Here is a 17,501-nt window from a genome sequence, read left to right on the forward strand (position 1 = left end):
TTCAAAAAGCCCTTTGAATTCTGAGAACCTGCCAGAAATGTCCTCATTACAATGGTTTAATCCATGGTCCCCACAACTATAGGAACACAAGTACCCACACACACACACACACACTCATGCCACTGAGACAAAAGAAACATATCCTCTACATGTGACATCCATCTCGAGCCAAGCTCCACATCCTCCCCATGATCCTTCCACCAGAGAAGCAACATCCTCTGGCCTCACACACGCTCTCCGCCCTGCAACAGGTAACACAAACCTACAACCACTGCTGTCCATGTTTCTACTCCGTCACTCACTGTCTCTCTGTCAGGTAAGAGTTGTTATTGAAAGACAAGCCGCTATTTCTTTAAATGCATATGACAGCAAATGCCTCAGGGCTGTTTTTTGGCTTTTTTCGCCCCCAGGTTTCTCTCCGGGATGGTCTTCTAAGCACATTCCACTTGCTTAAGCCAAGGATTCAGATCTGAGGGAAGAGGTCTCATATATTTTCTTCAACGGACAAAGTGGGGAAGGAACAGAGAGACAAAAGAAGACAATACAATGATGGAACTCACGATCCAGCTCATCCCGACAGGGGAAATCATCCTGTCTCCGGGGAAAAATGGAGAACACTACTGCCACAACTGCAAGGTCAGTGAACGCACCGTGGTCACATGTGACCCACTTCCCTTTCATTTTAAACGTGATAGAGACACATGTAGATATTTGATTTGCATTGATTATTAACAAAGCATTAGTGGTTGTAAATAAGTTTCATTTTAGCCCTGAGCAGTTCTCCAACAATGAAACAATGATAGGAATCTTTATTCTGACTTAATTATTCCTGGACAAAGGGAGTGGCCTCTGTGGACTTGTACTTGTGATGCAACTACATGTTTTGAGCATGATATTCTTTCCATTCATGAATAAAAAAACATCCTAAACCATTGTTGCAAGGCAACACTGCTGCAGAAAAATATACCACGTCGAGACCAATTTCTTTAAAAGATCGAAGTACAAATATAAATGTTAATTAAATATGCATGATGAATTTAATTCCCTTAGATAACTCTACCGTCACTGCAACATATTTTCATTGCATAAAAAATGAGTTGGACATAATCAGTGTTTCCATGTCAGCAACAGATCTGCAGCTGAATGTGGAAACTCTGCCTCCTGCTGGTGAAGGAGAGAATCACAGCATTGCAAAGCAGTTTAAACACTAAATCTGAATCATGCCACATTTAATCATCAAAATGTATGAAATTATCTTTAAAGTAATAGTTATTTGAATGGTGGTGTTACTGGCACCTTGATATTTTTGCCAGTCAACAAAAGAATCAGCTAATACATTCTATCCCAGCTTAATGCCCAAGTTTATACAGTGTTTGTGTCACTCTCTGAACCAAAGTCCAGAGAGAATATCAGCGATTTTACATCACAGCAAACCGGAGTTACTGCTACTGCTGCTGCTTCCATCAACCCAGTATTTGTCAGTACCTGATATAACCACACTTTAAAAACCTTGAACTATCCCTTTAATACAACCCTGACTCAAACAAGGCGTTTTGTATCTTGATCTTGAATCTTAATATCTCAGGTTAACCTTCATGCTGAACTTCACACTAAATCAGTGGAGCAATAAAGTAATAAAATACTCACACTTATTATCACATGATTACTTACATATTACACAGAATGGGCCTTTTATATTTCTTATATCAGGAGTTTGACGCCAGTTTGGACCACTATGTGTTTACAGTAGCCCACAGTGGACACACTAAACATCTTTGGAGTATTGATGCCAGCATGAGTCCTTATGGGGCCCATATGGTCTTATATTCAGGATGATGGGTCCCAAGTGGGTCTGCCCTGTGTTTCCATGGTACTGAGTGGATACTAAGGGGACATGGGCTTGAAGTGGGCAAAGTATTCAGGTCCCGTATGGTTTGATTAGGCAAACACCGGTGGGGCCACCATAGAAACCACAAAGGAACCCACCTGGGACCCATATTATCAGCCCCAATACAATCCACATGGCCATGCTAACTGAAGGCGATATACTGTAGGTTCTCCAACACACTTGGGCCTTGGTTAGACTACAACCCAAATCAGATTTTTAAGATAGGAAAAGTGTCTTCTGTGTCACTGGCAGCGTGACTACAACAACAACAACAACAACAACAACAACAACAACAACAACAACGATGACGTAGATCCAGAGGGATGGATATTAAATTTAACAATGAAAAATTTAAAAAATGTTCTGGGGTGTGGCCTGTGACTATAGAAAACCATGTGGGAGACTAGAATAGACAATGTCAATATGGACACATGCAGATCTGATCTGATCTGATCTGATCACTAGCTATATATAATGTGAACAGTTGGTCAGGAAGATCAGATTCTGATCGGATGTGCTTACAAATCTGATTTGGGCTGCGGTCAAAACAAGGCCTTGGTAGGGAAGGGTGAGTTGAGGAATCTGCCCCAATACATGTTGACTAAGTTTTACACACTGTACCTTTAACTGTGGAAATCTTGTTGCCCTGTCACTAAGTATCTTCTTAATGTGTGTGTGTGTGTGTGTGTTCATTGCTGTGAAACATTTGCACACGTGTTGCACAACTATCCTCATGTAGGAGGACAGTCATACAGACAGACAGCTGACGTCCTATAAACCATACATCTAAGGAATGAAAGGGATCTTTAAGCCCAGGAATGAGGTACCATTTGGTACAGTTTAGCCAGACCTGACACCTGATGAGGAGATATACATTGAGAGGAATGTGGTTAATGTGATGATGGAGGAGGTGTGGAATGTACTGGAGCCTGGAAGGGAGGAAGCCACAAAGACATTCCACTACACGGCTTCACTTTCCCCTCCTGCCCACATTCCTCCAAGGTCAAAAATGACCCCGCTTGTTCAGGATGTGTGTAAAATATTATAGATATACTTAGGTATATATATATAGAGAGAGACAATTTTAATTAACAAGCAGATAAACATAATTCACCCCAATCCAGCGTCTTATCCTGTTTTAATATCTGAATCTGAAATACTTTATGGAGGGTTTTTTATGAACACTGTGTGAATTATGAAGTTGAATGGAAGTTTAATTGGAATCTTAAATATGACCCAACATCTTACAGGTCACACCTCAGGTGATAATTCCTAACAATTCTGCGGCTCTCTTCTAACAATGTGTCCTCACGTTTAGATTATAAATAACTTCATTAGGGTCCGAGCACTGACTGGTACGAATCCTTTTAATCATCCTTTCCTCTTTTTTTTGGACATATTCTTTGAGTGCACTTTTGAGGGCCATGCACTTAGAAACTTGATGTGCACACCAGAACCTGCTTTAACTGCGAGGTTTTAGGGCAATCCCATAAATGTGAATGAATTATATTTAAAAAACACGTTTTCTGTTCCCTGTAACCACGTAACAGGCTAATGCTATATCATTAACGTGTGCTACAGAGCTGGTCCAAGGCATCAGTGAACTAAGCAGCTGCTAATGTGTGCAGAGAAAAACCCATTTTATCTAGATAACTTAAGATATATCTACATATTTAAATAGTATTGTTTAGTTTTATGTTGGATTTGCTCATTTAATGCATATTTGCAAGTTCCAGTTAATACGAGGCCACTTTTGTCACTTCACTGCCCTGTTACAATAGCCTAACTGGTTTGGTGTAAATAACACAATTATAATTAATGCAATTTATAGTGTTCAATTTGTAACAATAATATGGGGTGTCACAATTCTCCAATTTTCAATCTTTTTTTCCTCCTCTGCCATTTTTAGACTGGTCTAGTTTAGTCTAGTCATTGCTTTTATGTCACGATAACTCATTTAAAAGTCCCAGTTCAATTGTCTCCATGATATCATGAGTGATATAAAGTCCATCATCTGCTTTCAGTGTACCACATTAAGGCGAGAGAGGGCAGGACTAAAAGCAGGGGGTGGACCTTCAAGTTGACCTTGGTGCAGGGGCTATACAAATCACGCAAATGCGTCTTTGCCTCCATTTCTGATACGTTTTGCAACATCGTGTCATGCAATTGTTTTTGACGACTGAACAGTGCAAATGTCATGTATTTACGAGGTTAGTGTGGACTGCAGTGAAATTAAACTGTTTTCTGGATTGTCTGTATAACATTATTCACAGAAAGGTTGTAAGCATCGAAATCAGGTGGATTAAATGTGATGAGTGAGGACATTTTGACTGGTCCTCACATTCTGTCACCCCTTAAAATGGCTTTTCAAGCATTTAGACTTGGGTTATTGTCAGGCATTGAGTTGTGTGGGAAGAGTGGGAAGGATACAGAGTTGGAAGTGGACTTTGGGTGGGGTGGTGGTCAGTGCTATGACCCTTCCAGCACAGTATGACATTTTTCTTGTCAACAGGATACAAGCTTATCATAATGAATGTTTTGTTTGTCCTGAACTCAGCTGTGAGCTGCACACCTCCTCTTCCAGGGAAGTGGATCGGTTGAAAGCTTAATGTGACAAAGTGCAATGGAAACAGTTAGGAATCCATGAGTGATACGTCACTGCAGACGATGTAAGCAAATGTGATGACATTCACAGACGGCAGCAGCAATGAAACATGACTGTGCACTAACACAGACTGTCAGCTAATTGCCATCTTCTTCTCAAGTGACCGTCACTTTACATTTGCTGTCCATGCTGTGCACAGTATTTGGTTAACAGCAGTGGTTGAAACACATGTTAATGCACGTTTTTTTGAAAATTCTGTTAAAATGTGAGATTCATTTTAAAGAAAACTTACCTCATGAAAGGTTTAGTGATAGACTACTGTGTGTGCCCCCCCCCCCCTGCTGGCACTGCACACATGGTACAGTCCAGCTTGGACACTGACAGTCAGCTGAGGTCATCTTTTTGCAATAATGACAGAGATGACTTAGATGCTTAGTTTTGGAGTGTTTTTCTAATCCCATAAACATACATGTTTATGCAGTTGTTGTGCATGTTCTCCCCGTGTGTGTGTGTGTGCAATGGGGAAAATGTGTTTGAGACATTAAACAAAAACTCATGCACTCAGCAGGTTTTCTGCTTTATCCCACCATTAGAGAGACTTTACTCACATGACAGTGACATTTGTAAATTGCTCACTCTCCCATACCAAAGTAGTAAAACTGTGTTTTTAGCTCACAGAGACTCAGGAGCTGCTGTTCTACTGCTGCCATGTTTTTTAAGTTTGCGACACTTAGGTGAATGCAAATGATGTGTCTCAAACACCAATCACAAAGTAACATTTAATAACGTTTGAATTTACTCATGGAAACAATGTCATGTAAAATGGATTTTCTCTCTGGACTTTGGTGCGGGGAGTGAGTAGTTTTATTTAGATATTGTAATGTTAAGTTGGTGAAGCTTTACAAGGAGACCCTTTTTTTAAGAGAATCAGTTCGTCCTTCATGTTCCTGTGCGTCGATGCTGGTTCTCAGCAAAGATGGTGCACGTAGTGTATGTGCAGTCATTCCTGATTACCTCACACTCCCCATTCAACCACACTCAAGTGTTAAAAACACTATACATTTAAAAATACACCTGGATTCATGATGTCAGTTTTCTGTCATTGTGAATGTGGTTACATAATAATAAAAGGTGAATATGGTCATACACATGCCATTAGGGCAGCATTATACATGTATTATACAGTTTTATTATTTTATTTTCTAAAAACAGTACAAAGGTGTTTATTTATGTAACGTATCCTCAGCTCGTGTTTACAATCATCACATCTCTTTTGAGAGAACGCTGTAGTGGCACCAGGTTTGACAGCAGAGGGTACGAGAACTCTTTGTAACCACTGTCACTGCTGGTGCCGTAAATCGCCTGCTGCTGAATTACAACACTGTGTGATGGAGTCACATCAAATCTGGCTGTTCTTCAAACTCAATCATTTCATTGTTAAGTGCTCGTGTTTCTCATGGCTTGTAGGTTCATCTGGAGGTTTAACTACAGATTTACAGATTTTTATCAAAAAGCAAATGTGTATGTTTGTATATTTGAGTAGAGTTTGGTATATTTTCATATTTTCTCCCACAGCTGGTGAAATAAAATTTAATTTTTTCCCTTTAACATTTGTTTCATTTTACATGAATAATTACAACACTTTCCTTGTCCCACTTCACTATCCCTTGACACTTTCTAGCAAGACATTTATTCATTACTTTGAAATAGTCATTGAATTAGCTTACTGGTTAGATATACATCAGATCCACATTACATGTACAAAGGTGTAGTATAGTATAGACAAGATAAAAGACAATTTAACAGATGACACAAAAGTACACAAAAAAGCATTAAATCATGTGTATTAGTAAAAAAGAATAAATATGATGTAGTATGTTTTTCTAACTAAAAAAACGACAAAGTTCGCTCGGCCAAAAAGAACGTTAATCTTGCGATAAAAAAATTGACAGCGTTAAAATGGGTTTGCGTTAACGCTTTTAATGACGCGCTTAACTGACAGCACTAATATTTACAGATATTGTTCTAAACCATTTTCTTTCTTTTTTTTTAAACATTTATAAACATTTTAAAAAATCATAAATATACTTCATAATAAAAAATGTATTGAATACATTTTAATGTATAGGTACAGTCAATGTCAATTAGCAAAAAAAAGTGAGCAGCACAGACTCCGTGTGACACAGTCACTGGACTGAAATACAGCGGCAGGGTCTGTGATGCCGGTCGCTATCAGCAGACTCCAAATACACCAGACTCCTCTGTTCAATATTGAGATTTTAGACATTTCCCTGGTAATTGTTGGAGATTAACCCACATTTTTAGGATTGTTAAGTAGTTTTAACTCATCTACAGTTCGGCTTTGTTCGGCTTGACTTCTTGTGTCAGACGTCTCTTCCTGTGACGACACTCTGATCAATCAGTGGCGACGTCATGGCGACGTCATGGCGACGTCATGCATAGAGCCAACTCAGCACGCTTGGAACCAGGTACTATGTGAGGCGGGCAGAGCTGGGGCAAACACGCCATAAGAGGCTGCTTAGTTTGCTTATGCCTTGGGTTACCTCTGAATGGAACGCACCGGGTTATGGTGTAAAAATTAAAGGCTCATTATGGGGTAATGGAAGGTAATGGAAAAACAACTATTCATCAGGTTCCATATTCAAATAATTTCACCAAAATCTCACACACTGGACCTTTAATAGAGTGATTATTAAAGGACTGCACATTTTTTTTATTCTTCTACATGAAAAGTTATCCCTTTCAGTCAGTGTTGTAATGTAATGAAGTACAAATACTTTGTCACTGCACATAAGTACAAAATTCACATATCTGTACTTGATTTATATTTCTAGCAACTTTTATTTTGTTTATTTAATTTCCTCTAACTATCTTTCAGAAGAAGAGGAGTCGGTAATGGCTTTTCTAGTCTTGTTGACCACTTTAGAACTTTACACTACAGTTGTTTTTACATTCACACCCATATTACTATCTGCATCTTTCATACCCATATACATGCTGTCAGCCGTCAGGAGCGATGTAGGGTTAAGTGCATTGCCCAGGGACACATGGACTAGCGGAGCTGGGAATCAAACTCACAACCTTGCAGTTGAAAGACAACATGCTACCACTGAGCTGCTGTTGCTCAATTCTTACTCTTCACCTCTTTAATACTTTTACTTCTAAAACGTATCTACATTATATATCAGAAAATGACAGTAAGTACAGCAAGTGTCATATACTTTGAGACTTTTAAAAAACGTGACAAAGTCATTCTAGGCACTTTATCTGCTTTAAGTTAACCCTGAGTAGAAATGACAGCAGGATCACGGTGAACTTCCTGGTCACTCAGGTGACAGAGAGTGGGAAGGTGGACATGATCACGCCGCTGCCACAGGAGGGTTTAAAAGGAAACAACAAGTCCCACTGGACCCATACTGTGTTGATTCCTCCTCCATGACACACTATGATTTCACCGGCGCTGAAATGACTCCGGTGGGTGTGTGGCACTGTGACAGTGGCGGTGTGGACCACTAGGGGAGGTGAAGAGCTCTGCTGCGGCCACAGGAGCAGGAGTGGCTGCTGCTGCTGCTGCTGCTGCTGCTGCTCACCGAGCCCGCGGTGGTGGCAACTGAAGCCCTGCTGCAGCTCTGGGAGTGGTGGGAGGGTCTGGAGAGGAGAAACCACGCAGCTCTCTTCTGTCTGTCTGTCACACACACACAGACACACACTCACACACACAGACACACACACCAGTCACTGACTGACTGACTGACTGACTGAAGTCACTCTGAACCAAACCGCCGCCGCCGCCGCCGCTGCTGTTACACTGTGGCAGGACGATTAGAAGCAGAAGAAACGCGACTGCGTGTTTGACCCCGGCTGTTTTAAGGTAGGTTTGTTTGTTTTCCACACCTGGTCCACTAAAGTCTGCTTTAACCTTCGCTTTAGCCGCTGTTAGTTTCTCCTGTGTGACTTGAGTGAGTTAGACAAGCGGCTGCAAATCTTGATGGTGACATATGGCGAATTTCCATTAAAAAAAACCTCCAATGTGCAGACGTTTGGCAACGAAAGCAGTCTCTGAAACGTCCAGTTAATGACGACAACACACCAGCCACAGTCATTCATAAGTTCTGTATGCTCAGCCTTTATCATTTTGTGTTACTTTGACAATTGTAACTTTATGACCGCCCCTTCATAGCTACCTCTCCCACAGTGTGGACGTGCTGTGTGGTAACGTGTGAACAAGTTTACCGCAACATTGTAATCGTGTCTTGCATGTGTGTGGGTTGCGTTTATGCCGATTTCCGAGTCGATGCAAACTATGTGTTCTGAATGAGTTTGTGTGCTGTTTAAAGTCAAAGACACGAGCAGAGAGACAGAAATCATATTTTTTGGCATATTTTTGAATGAGGTTTGGTTCAGCCTCATCAGCGCCTGTGAGTTCACGTACCCACCTTCTGCCTCGTGCATTGTGTTTAACTTTTAGCATTTGCCAAGTCACCTACTACTCCAAATCCCTCGGGTTGGGATTAGTCTTTTTATGGACACCAGATTAAGACAGTTTTCTACACATTGGAGTATAAAAACTGCTCTAAGTGCAACATTATGCTGTTGTACAACGAGGGCACAAGATAGTGGATTTTACCAAAGTATGACCTTTGTCTAAAGTACGTATAAAAAGCTGAATCTGAGAACCAAACAACAATTTAATTCAAAGTAATGATACACTTATACAAATATACTTAAGGGATGTATATTCAGTTTCTGCCAATAAAACCTCCTAAATGCAACATGCTGGACCTTTAAAAGACCGGGCAGCTGGCTGGACTTCAGCTGTGAAAATCTCTGTGTAGTATACGAATGCTTTGTCAACAAGCCAGTCCACCTGTTTGTGTGTCTGTGTGTGTGTGTGTGTGTGTGTGTGTGTGTGTGGTTTGTACATTAGGGTAAACACAAGGGAAGCACCTGGCACAGACTGTGCCGTCTGTTCGTGCCAAAACATCAGAACACACTGAGAGCAGTTTGTTAGCTTCAGGTTTGTGACCCGTTTCCTCAAGGTCACCTGAAGGTCACCTGAAGGGTCACTCTGCTGTACCTTTGATTTACGCTTGTTAGATAATGTAAAGTTGTGTACTCTCAGTGTCAAATACAATGTGACTGTTCAATTTAAGGACGCTAAATGTAGAGTAGTTAATATCCATATTGCGGCTAAACAAAGTATTGGGAAACATCTAATTGTGATTTTTCTTTAGTGATAGTGCAATTTTATCTGTGATATAATTATTTTTAAGTGAAGGTTGAGTTTAGTATTCACAGTGAAATAGATTTAAGATGTGATGGAACATTAACACGGGACACCACCGATATATTAGTTGTACTGTAACGTGAAAGGATGAGAATTAAAGACATTAATTGATTATACATAAAACAGCCAAAAGTACTACGATTAAATCAATTTGCTAATTGCATAGTTTCAAATTGCCATTCTGATTTGAATAGAATTATGGTGACTATTCTGACGATTATCGGGTTTGACACAGCAGCACACGTCAGTGTCATGTCGTCAATACATTTTTCCAAAGCAGATGTGTTGATGTGTTCGTGCTGTGTGAACTGAACTCCCCGATGACATTCATTTAGCTGCTGTTTCCATCGAGCTGATGTTTAACAGATTTCCCCCCCTCAGCTTCAGGCTGGTGTTAATGTGGACCCACTGTGATTTTATGATGCTTTTTTTCTTCTGGGATTAGAATGAGCTCTAAATGTTTACTGCCTCCTTTGGAGAACATTAGTGTTTTAATAATCAACGATAGTGTCTTATTTTCCCCCACGCTTTCATTTTTTTATTTAAGAGATTCTATAATTTTACAGATTTAGAGCAAAGATGGTTTATCACTCAACTCAGTTGGCTGACTATTAATCTGTCTAGATAGACAGTAGATTCCTTTATGGCAGATCCCTATCTATACAACATCATAGTTCAAGTATCCACATGCTGGAGTAGTGAAGTACTGAAATAATGCAGTTACATTTGGTTTTATGTCATGTCAACAGCAATTAAGCATAAACTCATTTTTATAATCTTGTCGATAATGTGGATTAAGTGAATTGGAAGTAACTGGAGCACCACTAGAACCTACTCATGGAGCTCTAGCTGTCCTTGGCCCTCACAATGGGCACCACAGAACTTTATTTTGTAGGATACAGGAAGTGTTGTTGACGGGGTGAAGGTTTCGTCTCTCAGTTCCATGTACAAGATGGATCCGGGGAGGGATCAGTAAGGATACACCTGACAGCCGGGCTGTTGTAGCCAGACTTCCACCATCATCACCTCGACAACAGGAAAGACGGTCAGACACTCCTCGTACACTCGGTGGGAGATTCATTGTCCACTTTCACCACCTCTTAGTGAGCACCTGTCAAATGTCACGCTGGAGGAAGTTTACACCACATACAAGTGAAAGAAGTGGGCTAAACATTGGCAGGTTTGTGGGTGGGAAGTCTACGAGGACTCATGACCTTGTTACTGCACAACAGACTCTGCCTCGTTCACTGGGCCACCTGGCACCTGCATTCACTTTAAAGTTGGTTTTAACATTTTTATTAACATAGTGGTAATGTTGGTAGTGGGTATTTCCCAACTGTCAAACTACTCATTTATGATGCTATTTCTATCACACTTCAAGTTTTTTCAAGTCTTTGAACCACCCACTCTCCTGCACCAAAGTCCATAGAGACAATTAGTGTTTTTAGTTTGTTGGGACACAAGAGCTGCTGGTCTACTGCTGCCTTGTTTGCTAAGTTTGTGTGATTTAGGTATATCTGAACAAAGTATTACGAATACTGAAGTGACCAACTCTGTGCCATGATCTCAAATTAATAGTGCTGTCAAACAATTCAAATATTTTATAGCGATTAATCGCATTAATGTCATGGCTAACTTGCATAAAATTAATCGCACATTTTTATCTATTCTAAATGTCCCAATAAAAAATTTGACGCCAATAAAATGGGTTTGCTTTAACGCCGTTAAGAACACGTTTAACTGACGGCACTAAAAATAAAGGATTTTCTCTTAGGCCTTTGGTGGGGATGAGTGAGTCATTTACAAAGCGACATGAACTTCAATGTCCAGTCGAAAAAGGCTGACTAATGGTTAAATAAAGTATTGAACATTTTCTTAAGATATTGTGGACTTCAGCCAGCAATGCTTTTATTAGCTGAGCCTTTTGTTAAGTGGGTGTGAGTTCCCATGTCTCAAGTTGGCTCAAGTGTCAGTGCCTCAGACAGTAGAACCTGAACTCTCTTCGGACATGTTGCTCTCATAACTATAAACACTGATATTTCACTAGACTAAGCCAGAAATAGGACTGATAAGGTCCCAGTGCGACGGCGGTTTATTGTGGTTTTGTGGCCTCTGTGCTCATTTATGAAGACATGGAAAAGTTTGACTGACATATGAATTAGATGTAAGGATAAGGCTGGTGATAATGGCTGTTCAGATGGGTCCAATTTCACAATAATTATGAAGAAGCTGTAGAACAAGTGTGGTTGAATTAGTAGTTTCAGTCTTTTTGTAAAGACTGGTTGATGCTACAGTTGCATCCACACTTTATTCCTTGAACTGCATTAGAGCCATTGTATTGTATTTGAAAGTATAAGTCGTAATATTTAAGAAAAATGTAGGTATGAGGTAAAAACTAAAGAAAGAGACAGAGGTCGGGTTAAGTGATACCCAAATGCTTTAATGTTGTTGTTGAGTGTGCTGACTATTGCTGATACTGGAGATGTGTCTGGGTCTTTGGACGGGAATCACTTACTGTAGTTAGGGTGAATTATAGGTGTATTCAACACCATGGGTGTAAAATGCACGCTTAACATAAAGCTGCAGAGGACAAAGGTGAATTTGTGCTGTAAAAATAATCCATTTTCAGATAGGTGTTTCAAAGGTAGTATCGTGCATCCTTACGCCCAAGTGTTAAAACGCTGAGATTTCAAAGGGCAGTTGAAGTTTCTATTAATCAGTTGATCATCATCTTGATCATGCAGTTAGTTATTGATAATCATTCGTACCAAATCACCAACACATTTTGTTCTTCAATGTCTTGTTTTTATTCCACAAACCACATTTATTAAGTTATCAATTAGTTTTGCAGCCCTATTAAAGATAAATGTACATTATCTTGAAGTTGTAAGCTTTACTGTACTAGCTGCAGTTTTTAAATGCAAACACTTTATTATGGAGAAAATGGGACCTAGACTGGAGAGAATGACCCACAGTGTGTGTGTGTGTGTGTGTGTGTGTGTGTGTATGTGTGTGTGCAGACACATTTTCATGTGCGTGTTTGGTTTAAGTCGGTTGTTGTGGGCAGCTGCTTTTGCTTTTCCATACGATTCTTGTTTCCCACATCCCAAAGCTAGCTCAGTGGTAGAGCCAGCCCCGCCCTGCTGGAAATAAATGTCGTTCCAGTCCTGACTGCCGTGGGAGTGGAAACCACCCTGGAAATGAGTCAAGCCTCCACACCAGCATCACTGCCATTTTTGTGCATGCTGTGTGGCTGCAGCAGATGGGAAGTCCTGCAATGACTCAATTATAGATGTAATGTGATGTTTAAAGGGCCTCATTCAGGTCTTTTGAAGTGTGGTTGTATGAGGTACTGACACATAGCGCTGCAGTGGGAAACAGCTTGAGACATGGATGCTTGGTGTCAAGCATGGCAGCCAGTGGGGACACGAGAATCTAAAAAAAATGATTTAAGCCACGTGACAAAAAGGCTCACCTAATAAAATGTATATTAGATATCTTTAGATGATGCTCACTGCTTTATCGCGCTATTAAACAGACTTTTCTGATTGGAAACTTAAGTTTGAAAAACCACTTGTTTCACTCACCAAAGTCCATAAAGAAAACCTCTCACTGACACGGGAGCTGCTGGTCTGTATCTGCCTTGTTTGGTTCATTTGTGTCACTGAGGTAAATCTAAATGAAGGATTCAAACACTGAAATCACAAATGAACACATTTCTCAATGACAATGATAAAGCAACTCACATACTGTAAAGATAATTATAGACTTAGATCTTAGGCTTAGATTTTGATTGTTTTTCTTTGTGTTCCTGTTGGCATCCGACTTTTCAGCGGGAGTTACTCACTGTTCCGTTATTACAGTACGTGTTTAGTCAGTGGAGTAGCGGAACTCAAACATGCATCATGGTGCAATAATCTGCTTGTATCTGAGGCGCTGACTCCATGAAAAATGTTTTTTGTACACATCCAAGTCTGAGAGGACGCAGCTGGTTTCATTTGACACTAGCATGGATCTTCTCAGACATATTAACCTGTGGCAGTGCTGCTGACCAGCTCACTTCCTAATCTTCGTCCACTCACATGTACCTTTACTCAGATTAACCAGATTATCAAGATAATTTGTAATCCTGTTTCACCTACTGTACATCTCCTGTGTATAGTACCAGGTCACACCCTTGTGTGTGTGTGTGTGTGTGTGTGTGTGTGTGTACGCTTTGGGTCACTTTGAGAGAGATTCTGTTGAACATCTTAGTTTTTGTAAATTTCACTGGGATGTTAGAGCGCCACTCCTCCCCAGTGTTTCCTAAAATTTGATTTATGTTCTGCAAGAATTTGGTCTCATGCTACTTACAAAAATAATCCATGTCCAATAATAGTGGTTTATTTGAATATACACAGTATTTTGCCTCCCACACATGGAGAATGGAGGTGGTCAGAGGATTAGACGCCTCTCTTCTTTTGCTTCAGTTGTGTAACTTCCTAACACATAATTCAGCATTTGTTTTGATAAGAGCTGTTTTTTTAAATTTATGATCGATGATTTTATGATTTTTTGATCGTCCGTTCTCCCTCACCACTCTCATCAGTATGTCAGCTCTTCTTCCGTGTATGTCAGGCCTACCTGGGATTTTCCAACTAAAGTCTCAGTTTAGACACGCCCACCCTCTCTGTTTGTTGTGATACCACACCAAAGGCAAATCTCAGTGTTTGCTGAAACAAGAGTGTGCACAGTGTGTGGCAATCTGTGTGCGTTTCTGCTGCACCGATGATGATGATGATGATGATGATGATGATGATGATGATGATGATGATGATGATGATATTTGCAGACATTTGACAGAATACAAATGAAAACAACCCCTGCACAGTCAGTAAAGATACAGGTGCTGCTCTGTCGCTGGAACAAAAGTAAAAGCATCTTTAATACATTTAGATGACATTAGAAAAATAACCCTTTTTGTTTGAAAGATTTTAACTGGACATTTAAATAACATTAGTCCACCAGAGCTGGAACAAGCCTTTATAGGGCCCTAAGCACGACTTAATCTGGGGTGCCCCACCTTGGAGTCACCTGTGCTTGACTATTATTGATACAAAAGCACTATAAATTGCATTAATCATAGACGTGTTATTTACACCAAACCAGTGTTGCTCTTGTTTGTTTAACCTTAAAGTACCTTACCTTACCTTACCTTACATTACCTTAAAGTTAGTAAAATCACAAAAGTGGCCTCGTATTAATTTGCACTTTCGTATTGAAAGTGAAGCACTTAAACGGTGTTTCTACCGAGTCGAACGGTTTGGTATTGTAAATAATCGACCCAACCATGGGCGACAGAAAAACTCTCCCTTAAATAATGTATTATAAACCAAATAACTTAAGATAACTGACAGCTGCTTTTAGAAATGGACAACCATAGGCAAACTGGATGATACCAGCTGTCAGTCACTCATATGTGCTGTTTTCCTCTGAATGGGGACACAAAGCCACCAACATGTGTTGTCTAGAAAATAAGAAGGCAGATGTGAATGTTCAGCATAGCGAGGCAACAAGCTTTATTTTGAGTTTACACATTTACAAGGTTAACAGAAATTGAGCATAAATGCAAGTCAAATTCAGCTGCTCCCGATTTCAGATTTGACCTCTTTCACTGCAGCGAACACAGCACACCAGGCTGTGTTATTGTGTTACCTGTGTTATTGACTTTTTTCATATGGCTGATGGTGCCGGTAAATATAATATATATATATATATATATATATATATATATATATATATATATATATATATATATATGTGTATATATATATATATATATATATATATATATATATATATATATATATATATATATAATAAATGTTTTAGACCGCCTGTTAAAGATCAGTGCTGTATTAATGCAGCCATGTATGAAGGCTTCCTCTCTCACTCCCACAAACTTTTGTTAACCTTTAACCAAGTCTTTCCATGGAGCTTTGATAATACCTGCACAGGACAGGCAGGCGTGGCCTTGGACCCAGACTGAGAGAGAGAAAGAGGGACTTGGATTAGCGTTAGAGTTGAGTGCAATGTAGAGACATGGCAAAAAAAAACAAGTGCACAAATAACTTGGTTTGATGTTGTGCCGATGAGAATAAAAGAAATCACATGAGGTGTGAAAACATTGCAGATACGGACACAAAGAAAGAAAGAAAGAAAGAAGTCTTTCTTTCTTTCTTTCTTTCGTTCTTTGTGTCCGTATCTGCAATGTTTTCACCTCCAGAGCTGTAAGGAATGCAAACACAGCTGATAAATGAGATTAGAACATGGAGTGGGTAGAAATAAAGCCTTCACTGAAGTTAATGCCTGATGCTGATTCCCAAACAATATTCATTCACTCCTCATCCTGACGGATGAAATCCTCACCAGACCTCACTCTCCCTTGTAGTGCATGTTCCTATGTTTCATTACTTTGGTTGCTCTTCTGTGTCTCAGGTCAGGAGGTTCATATTCACCAGTTTACTTATCTCCACCATGGCTGCAGGTCCTGCTATGGCAGTAAAAGTCTAACATTATGAGGCTTCTTCAGGTTATGAAAGTCTTATCTTAAGGTCAAAAAACACATTTGATACAGTGAAGGAGGTTGAGTCATAAATGAAATATCAAAGGTTTGGCTTTTACTGTCTTGTGGTGAAAGTATTGTTTGCTTTTGTTTTACGCGTGTAAACTTTATACTCGACCATTGTACTGTACCAACCTCTTGTGAACATGTTAGCATTTGAGTCAAAGCCATGGATAGTTTGATAGATTGTGTAAAATAAGAACGATGAGTGATATTGTGATGACTTGAAAAAGCTGCTTTAAAGACAAATACATATTTGACCATATTTATTTAGGGAACACTGTAAATTGAATAAGAACAGTGATTTCACAAAAACAGCCTGTTGTCAATTGAGAAGACCAGGAAATTGTGTCAACAGATGAATGGTTAAACTTTAATGACTCAGTTTGCCATGCCCAGCTATGCTGGATATTGTTTAGTCTGCAGGTGATGAAACACTTAACAGTTGTTGCAGTGACTTCCACTGAGTGTGGCTTTCCTTCTTTTGAGAGCAACATTTGTGGGGCTAATTTCCCCCAATGCATATTGCCAGGCTTTGGCATTGGTGCACAATTCATCCTGGGAAAGGTTTGGATCTACTGGTGGAGTTCTGCATTGTTTGGGGATGGAAGGAAGCATTTATCTGCTGTGTTTGGAGGAGTTTTTGAAATCGGACAGCCGAGTCGCACTGGTGTGATTGTAATCAGCGTCTCAAAGGAGGCGGCCGCTGAATGAAAGTGCACCTCTTTCATCTGGTTTAGAGTCAATAAAAAGAGCTTTATCAGACAGTATATCTCCATTGGTCAGCTGGACTTTGAATACATTTTGCATTTACATGGTGAACGTTATGTGTCAAACTCCCAGTCTTTGTTGTGACTGAATGAAGGTATTTTTGTTCTCAACACAGCTGTGAGCGGCATGTACGTCCTTTACAAGCACACACAATCAAAGCTTACTATTTAAAATCCCTAAATGTGTCTCTGTGTGTGTGTGTGTGCGTGTTAAGGAATCTTTTGCTGGACCAGCTGTTCGCTCATATCTATTCCCAGTGGGATTAAATAGTCGTGGATGTGGCACAGAGGACGCCCTGTCAGTAGACTCTAGACTGTGTTTACAG

The 17,501-nt window shown here is 39.9% G+C and overlaps 1 protein-coding gene across 2 annotated transcripts in view; it reads left to right on the plus strand.

The window, feature by feature from the left end:
* Positions 1 to 223: 223 nt before the first annotated feature.
* The window catches only part of LOC131462323 (unconventional myosin-Ic-like), an 85,821-nt gene continuing 68,543 nt past the window's right edge, over positions 224 to 17,501 (plus strand). Inside the window, exons 1-2 of one of the 2 annotated variants that reach the window (XM_058633407.1) lie at positions 224 to 316; positions 411 to 636. In XM_058633407.1, coding sequence (XP_058489390.1) covers positions 547 to 636 — 90 coding nt within the window. In that variant the 5' untranslated portion in view covers positions 224 to 316; positions 411 to 546. Of the gene's footprint in view, positions 317 to 410; positions 637 to 8,196; positions 8,386 to 17,501 lie in introns of those variants that run through there. The other variant, XM_058633410.1, reaches the window with a different exon arrangement.

This window comes from Solea solea, chromosome 7 (assembly GCF_958295425.1).
Source record: "Solea solea chromosome 7, fSolSol10.1, whole genome shotgun sequence".
NCBI lineage: Eukaryota > Metazoa > Chordata > Actinopteri > Pleuronectiformes > Soleidae > Solea > Solea solea.